The sequence below is a fragment of the Fukomys damarensis genome, unplaced genomic scaffold (genome assembly GCF_012274545.1).
Source record: "Fukomys damarensis isolate Sample0158 unplaced genomic scaffold, DMR_v1.0_HiC HiC_scaffold_5, whole genome shotgun sequence".
Taxonomy (NCBI): Eukaryota; Metazoa; Chordata; class Mammalia; order Rodentia; family Bathyergidae; genus Fukomys; species Fukomys damarensis.
This window is the reverse complement of record NW_022900917.1, coordinates 19,950,342-19,958,716: the sequence shown is the minus strand read 5'-3', so window position 1 is coordinate 19,958,716 and position 8,375 is coordinate 19,950,342. Positions and strand designations below refer to the sequence as shown.

The window sequence follows — 8,375 nt, the reverse complement described above, 5'->3', positions numbered from 1 at the left end:
TTTTTTTTTTTTTTTTTTTTTTTTTTGATACTAGGGATTGAACTCAGGACCTTGTGCTTATGAGGCAGGCGGCGGCACCTCTGAGCTAAATCCCTGGCCCCAGTGGAAGTCTCTTTTTATATATTCTGCATCTTATTTCATATCACACAACCTTGAGTATATTAGATTTTTTTTTTTCTTTTTGTCTTTGCTGTACTGGAGATTGAACCCTGGGGCGCTCTATCACTGAGCTACCCAGCCCTAGCCCTTTTATTTATTTAGTTATTTGTTTTTTTAGCACTGAGGATTGAACTCGGGTTCTTGAGCTTGTGAGGCAGTCAGCGGAACCACTGAGCTAAATCCCCGGCCTGCCTTTTTATTTTTTTGAAACAGGATCTTGTTAAGTTTGTGGTAGCATTCAAAACTGTGATTCTCCTGTTTGAGCCACCCTTAGTACTAGGAATTCAGGTGTGCATCACTGTGCCTGGCTGGAAAGTTTTTAAATATTCATTGATTACCTGAAGAAGGCCTTATATTAGTCCCATTTAAACTGTATTATTTTCCTCGTTCATATGATTTGATATTGTCCCTTTTCATTACTGTTTTCCTTTCTGGAAAGGGGTAGAAAAAGTTAAAGCAGTGGTGGGAAGGAGCCTTTTCATATGAGGTAGGTCCAGAGCTGCAGGTTATCAGTTTTTTAGGAGCTGATGAGAGAGTTCATCAGAGGGGTACCGAGTGATTGATACTTGATAATCTTTTAAAAATCATTGATAAAATTTGCATACAGGAGGGTTTCTGGTATTGTGGTATCACAAATACTTTCAGAATATATCTTATTTTTATTTTAATTTTTAAGTTTTTTTGGTACGGGCATCAAACTCGGGTCCTTGTGCTTGCAAGGCAGGTGGTAGCATCACTGAGCTAAATTCCTAGCTGTTATAATATGTATGTGTGTGTATGCATACACACATACATACACACATATTCATTCCAGGCATGGTGGCGCACATCTGTAATCCCAGCACTCAAGAGGCTGAGGCAGGAGGGTCACTGTGAGTTTGAGACCAGCCTGGGCTACATAGTGAGTTCCAGGACTGTCTGAACTACATAGTGAGACCCTGTCTCAAAATCAAAGAAACAAAACAAACAAATAAAATTTACGTAAGACTCGATAATTTTTTCCCCAGTAAAACCATGTCGTACTATTCTTCAAGGTAGCTGGCTTCATTATCACATTTTTCTTTTTCAATCTATTGACACCCTTGCCCACTATGGGGATTTACCCAGGGCCTCATACATGGCTAAACACTGTATAGTGATCCTTGTCCCTCAGCCTTAAAAAAATTTGTATTAGGTTCAGAGTATTGCTGAATTGCCCAGACTGACCTTGAATATGGGATCATCCTGTCTCAACCTCCTGAGTAGCTGAGCTGACAAGTGTGATCACCATGCCAGGCTCTATTGGCTACCTCTTAACTGTACAATGTAAACTGGTTTTAATGGTAGTCATTGTAGTAAAACTTGAAAATAACTGTGATAATTTTATATACCATTTTAGATACTTTCTCATTGCTAGGACAAAATACCGGACACTCACAAGTTAAAGGAGGAAAGGTTTATTTGAGCGCACAGTTTGTAGAGGTTTGTCTATACTCAGCTACCACCCAAGGCAGGGTAGCATGGTAGAGGGTCATGGCAGAGGAGAAACAGTCCAAGTCAAAGCAGGCAGGAAGTAGCAAGCCTTCCTTCTTTTTTTATTCCATCAAGGCTGCAAGCCCATTGGTTGGTGCCACTCACACCCGGGCTGGGCCTTCCTTCAGTATGTCTGCCATCCACACCAAGAACTATGCCAAACATGTCAGTGGACTAATCGAGTATCACATGCCCTCATCCAGTATTGCACACCCATGATGCAGTCACTCCCAAAAGCTCCACCTAGGAGTGCATGAGGCTTTGGGGAACATCTAGATACAAATCAGAACACTGTCTTAACCTGGAAAGGGGAATTACATGTTAACTGTTGTATTTTGAGAGAGTACCTGTGTGTGTAGGTGTGTATTAGTGTATTAGTTGTTCATTTAGCATTTCTTCAGTCTGGAAAGAAGAATAAAAATAAATCTGAGTTCTGTCAGCTCTTAAGTACATGAAAAAGCATTAAGTAAATTGACATTTTTTATCATTTCAGGTGTGTTACGATTTGGGTGCTGCATATTTTCAACAAGGCTCCACAAATTCAGCTGCCTATGAAAATGCTAGAGAAAAATTTTTTAGAACCAAAGAACTAATGGCAGAGGTAAATATAGTTATAATAGCCATGTAATGTTTAGTCCCTTAAAGCATTTATAAATTTTTTGGCTTTAATTTTTCTTAAGATAAAAAACAATGTTTTGGGTTGATGTTGCTTGGAGAGCACATGCTGGGAAGGTGCAAGCCCCTGGGTTCAGTCCTCAGCATCAAAAATCCAAACCAAACAAGCAAAACATTCCAACCAAAAACTGTTCATTACAGTAAAACTAGGTAGTTCAAAGGACTGGTTTTTGAAAGGGTATGCTGCCACTTGGAAATAACCTCTTCCCTTGTTTTACCTTTTTAGCTTTTCTTCCTCCTCCTCCTCCTTGTATTCTTTTTCCTCCTACCTCCTCCTTCCTCTCTTCTCTTTCCTCTTTCCTGTGTGTGTGTGTGTGTGTTTGGAAACAGGGTCTTGTATTGTAGCTCAGGCTGGCCTTGAACTGACTGGTGGCCCAGGCTGGCCTCAAAACTTGAGGCAGTTCTCCTGCCTCAGCCACCTGAGCGCTAGAAATGCAGGTGTGTGCCACTGTGCTTGGCAGTAATGTGTGTCTTACTTATTTATTTATTCTTGAGACAGGGTCTTGCTATGTAATTCAGGGTATCCTTGAACTCACTGTAGCCCAGGCTGGGCTCAAACTCGCAGCAGTCTTTCTGCCTCAGCCTCATGAGTGCAGGGATTATAGGTGTGCAGCATCCTTGCCTGCTAGTAATGTATGTTTTAAAGGAGAATTTTTTTTTGTTAATGGGTGAAATAGAAATTTACTTTTCCTTAATTCCTGCTAAGAATAAACTTTTTTTGGGGGGGTACTGGGGATCGAACTCAGGTCCTTGTGCTTGCAAGGCAGGCAGCAGAACCACTCAGCTAAATCCCCAGCAAGAATAAACTTTAAAATATTTGTTTTTGTATTTTCCTTTTTTATGACTCAAATTTTAAAGTGTAAGACTCAGTTTTTGTATGCCAGATCCCTGGGAAAAAATCTCTGCTTCACTCTCTCATGAGTGGAAATTGATTAAATGCCCCAAGGTTTAATTTATTCACTTTTGGGGGAATGGGAGATCTGACCTTGAGCCTTGTGCACACTAGGTAAGTGCTCTGCTAGCTAGCTGTGCTCCAGCCCTAGGTCTATTCTAGGTCTATTCTATGGTCCATTGCATTAGGAATCCCAGTTTTATTTTGCCCGAAGAGTTCATCAAATTTCTAATTTCATGGCATTTTAGGTTATAATAATTTAAAACTCTTATGTTTTCAAACGTGTGTTTTAAAAAGTCTTTTTGTAGCAGATTTTCTTTCAAGTTGAAGATTCTGTTGACGATCTCATTTAAATCTCTAGCATATGCATTTTAAAATGTCTTAAACTTATTTGTGTTTACTCTGTTAATGTCTTTGTCTACCTACTTAGAGTGATACTAATGTTTACTTCTTGTATGTTGGTTCATAAACTTTAAACCACAGGTTGAGAAATTATTTTTGTAAAGAGCCAGATAGCAAACACTTTAGGCTTTGTGTGGCACATTCAGTTTCTTTTGGATGGTCTTTTTTTGTTTACTACCCTAAAAATTGTCCTTCACTGGAGGATAAACAGAAACAGAGTGGCTGCATTTGGCCTATGAACAACAATAGCTTATAGACCCTAAGTCTAAGATGATTTCATTTTTTATGATTCCTCTAGTTTTAAATTTTTGATTATCATGTTTTGTAACATACACTAGGGGACTATCATTTATGTTACATTAATGAGTAACACTGTGTAACTCTTACTTTACAGACAGGTTCATTGTCTCTTCATTGTACCATAGATGAGAAGCGGTTAGCTGGCTATTGTCAAGCATGTAATGTTCTTGTACCTTCTCCTGATAGTACCACTCAGCAGTTGACTCCATACAGTCAAGTCCACATTTGTTTGAGATCTGGCAACTATCAGGTAAGATGTCAGATAGGGATGCAGTGATATGGTTGAAAAATTTTGAACTCTGGACAAAACTGATGTCAAAGCCTGGGACCACCACTTGCCAGTTGTGTAATTTGGGGCAAGTGACTCAAAGTGACTGATTGGTTTGAAGAATTATGTTAATAATTGTCTCATTTCGTAAGAGTCTTCTGATAATCAAGTGAAAAATCACAGTTAATAACACATGTCTGTTATTATTGATACTCTCTTTTCTTGAAAAAGAATGTGCTCTTCTTAACTTAGTTCTGTAAGCACAATTTTTAACTTTGAAATTACAGTTGGGGGCCGGGGATTTAGTTCAGTGGTTCCTCCGCCTGCCTCACAAGTGCAAGGACCTGAGTTTGATCCCTGGTTCCAAAAAAAGAGAAAATTACAGTTGGACAGCTTTTAGTTTATGGAGCCTGAAGGCTTGTGTCTGTCTTGAAAGTATGGCCTTACACTATAGCTTTCTTCACTGCAGCAAGTATTAAGATGGAAGGAGCCAGTGGACCCGTGGTTTGTTGGTTGGGGTGGTCTGTTCCAAAGCCCGCTGTCCATAAGTCTAGTTGCCATGAGTGTAGTTAGTGTGCTGTGATGTCTCCGCTTCCTCTGTATGCTTTCTTTAGCGTTGTAATAAAAAGTGCTGGGAATGAAGAGTTTCCCATTACTTTTTTTTTTTTAGGAAAATATTTGTTGGTACATTTTAGATATACATAATGATAGCGTTCATCACACAGAATTTAGACCAGTACATGATATATCTTGCTTCTTTTTCCCCATTCCCCTCCCTCCTTTATGTACAAAACCTTTGTTTCCATTTTTTCCTTCAATTTTCTCTTTTTTCTTGTTCATTCTTTCCTTTCCTCCTCTCCTCCTTTGTTCCCTTTCTCATTTGAACATTTTCTTTCCCATTACTTTTGAAATCTTTATTGGAAAGCTTTCCATTCTAGAGAGTAAACAGGACCTTTGTGTTACTTAATTCAAGACAGGAATCATGAAATGACCAAGCTGTAACTTTCAGTTTTTAATCTTTTATTTCAACTTTAATTCACTCATCTAGAATTAGTTTTTTCAGAAAATAGATGAAGGGAGGGAATAGCGGGCCAGGGCTGTAGGTCAGTTGTGCCGCGCCTGCCTGGCAAGTACAAAGTGCTGAATTCGATCCCAGTACTGAAAAAGAAAAAACTGGGCATGGTGGTGCCCACTTATAGTCCCTGCACTCTAGAGACTGAGACAGGAGGATCACTGAGTTCGAGGCCAGCCTCCAAGGCCCACTGAATGCTAGCCCCCTCCCCTTTTTTGTATATTGCTTTGCTATGGGGAAGAGAATTAAATTTTCTGAAGATTAGTTACAGATACAGGTGAATTAAAGTCCAGCGATCTGTTATATCTCCCTGTTGTAGGTGAGGATCCCTTGTGAAAAGATATAGATTCTTAAAGAAGCTCCCTGGAGTGGTAAGACCTTAAGAGTATTATTCCTAGACAGGCTCGTGTCGCTGTAAATTTAGTAGTGTTGACTGTGAGTATAAAGTATTTAACTCTGCAATTAGAAAATAGTATAATGGGCAGCTAAAATGATAGCAGTTATGTTGCAACTTTGAAATTTATCACTTTGGTAGGTAGCCTGTGCAGGATCATTTCAGAAATCATATTTAGCCTTTTGCAGTGGTATCTTGATTCACAAACTTCATTTTTTCCATGATGTGACCAAAATCATAGAAGGAAGTTTGTGTTTTTGGTTTTTGTTACTGGGGATCGAACTTGGGTTCTTGTGCTTGTGAAGTAGGCGCTGGAACCACTGAGCTAAATCCCTGGGCCTAGAATGAAGTTTGTGAACTATAGTATCTCTGTATTTCAATAGGTTTCTCTTGTATGAACTGCGTAGTTAGTTTTGTGCTGGTCAAGCAAATAAGTGCTGTAAAAATGTGTCTTCACATTTTGTAAGTAAGTGGCTTGCTTGTGAGGATCGCTATATTGTGCTATGGAGGTGAAAGAGTGGTGGATCTTTATTTGGTACAGGGCCTTCACGCTGAGCTACACTCCTAGCCCTTAATTAAACTTACAACCTCTTGCCTCAGCCTCCCATAGTACTGGGATTATAGGCATGTGCCACTGTGCCCATTGGTTCTGTAATTTTTTTTTTTGGTACTGGGGATCGAACTTGGGTCCTTGCGCTTACAAGGCAAGTTTCAAAACCGCTGAGCTAAATCCCTGGCCCCTGGTTCTATAGTTTTGAAACCATTTTTGTCAGTACTTGGTCTGTCTGTCCTTTCTCTCTCTCTCTCCCTTCCTCCCTCCCTCCCTCCCACCTTTCTTTCTTTCTTTCTTTCTTTCTTTCTTTCTTTCTTTCTTTCTTTCTTTCTTTCTTTTCTTTTCTTTTTCTTTCTTTCTTTCTTTCTTTCTTTCTTTCTTTCTTTTCTTTTCTTTCTTTCTTTCTTTCTTTTCTTTCTTTCTTTCATACAGGGTCTTACTTTGTGGCAGGCTGACCCTTAACTCACTAGTTAAGGCCAGCTTGGCCTTAAACTCATAGCAGTCCTCCTGCCTCTGCTTCCTGAGTACTAGGATTACATGTGTGCACCACCATGCCTGGCTCAGTACTTTGATTTTTGTGTGTGTATGGTGCTGTGGATTGAGTCCAGAGCCTCGTGAACGCCAAGGCAGACTTTCTGCTATTGAGTTACATCCCAGACCCATTATCTGTACATTTGTGGTAGTAGCTGATTGTCTTTGTTTCCAGAAATTCTCTTCACTTCTCCACACCATCATCCCCTCTTCCTTTCCTTCTTTCCCATTGCCCGAGAAAAAGCTAAGAAAAAGTCTATGTCTAATAATTTGGGTATTTTTTGTAATTCACTTAACAATATATTTTTATTTTTTAGTAACAAAATATTAAATTTATTAGAGTTAATTAAATTAATTAGAATTACTGGGCATGGTGGCACACGCCTGTAATCCCAGCATTTGGGAGGCTTAGAGAGGAGGATTGCTGCAAGTTTGAGGCCAGCCTGGGCTACATAGTGAGTTTAAGGACAGCCTGAACTATGTAGCCAGACCTTATCTTTAAAAAAATTTTTTTTTCCTTTTAAATTTATATTGTTTCTTAGAATATGTTTTTCAGGGCTCTGATTTAGCTCAATGTGCTGCCTGCCTGGCAAGCACAAGGTCTCAAGTTGACCTCTGGTATCAAAAAGAAAAGAATACGTTTTTCAGTTATCTTAGTTTTTTGGGGGGAGTTTGAGACAGGGTCTCACTATGTAGTTGAGACTGACCTGGAACTCACTATGAACCCAGGGTGGTCTCCAGCTCACAGCGATCCTCCTGCGCAGCCTCCCGAGTGCTGGGATTATAGGCAAGTCATGTGCCACCACGCCCAGCATCTTAGTATTTTTTTAAAGTTTGTTTTATGAACTAAGCTAGTAAAGATTTGTTTTTTGTTTGTTTGTTTTGGCTTTTTTTTTTTTGTACTGGGGAGCAAATGTGGAACCTTAATGCTTGTGTGGCAGGTAGTGGAACCACTAAGCTAAATCCCTGACCCTCAGGTTTGTTTTATTTTTAAGAGGCTACCTGAGCCCATTTGATAATTTCGCCATCACTTCTAACTTTTGGTTCATGGTCTTCAATTTTTAATAAAGGAAAGGTTATTTTTGTTCTTTTTCTAATATACTCCTCCACTTGTCCCATACTGGCAATTGAACCCAGGGCTTTTGCACTGAGCTACACATCCTTTGCCTTTTTTTACAATTTATCTTGAAACAACAGGGTCTCACTAAGTTGCCCAGTCTGACCTCAAACTTGTAATCCTTCTGTCACAGCCTTCTAAATGCCAGGATCATAGGCAAGTGCCACCATACCTGCCTTGCTAGGCTTATTTTATTTTATTATTATTAATTTTTTGGTACTGGGGATCGAACTCAGGACCTTGCACTTGTGAAGCAGGTAGCAGCACCACTGAACTAAATCCTTGGCCTTTAGGCTACTTTTAGGAAGAAATATATTTCCAGTAAGATACCTTTGTTTTTCTTCCACTTGTATTTTCCATTTCTTGTAAAGAAATAGCTGATTTTTAAATGGATGCAATTTTATGTATGTATTCTAGGAGGTAATACAGATTTTCATTGAAGATAATTTAACCTTCAGTTTACCTGTCCAGTTCCGGCAATCAGTACTAAGAGAACTCTT

At 39.3% G+C, this 8,375-nt stretch overlaps 1 protein-coding gene across 1 annotated transcript in view; it reads left to right on the top strand.

Annotated features, from left to right (window-relative positions):
• Ints8 (integrator complex subunit 8) overlaps positions 1-8,375 on the top strand; it is a 57,597-nt gene that overhangs the window by 8,380 nt on the left and 40,842 nt on the right. Inside the window, exons 7-9 of the mRNA XM_010619600.2 lie at positions 2,165-2,272; positions 4,035-4,190; positions 8,293-8,374. Coding sequence (XP_010617902.1) covers positions 2,165-2,272; positions 4,035-4,190; positions 8,293-8,374 — 346 coding nt within the window. The remainder of the gene's footprint in view (positions 1-2,164; positions 2,273-4,034; positions 4,191-8,292; position 8,375) is intronic.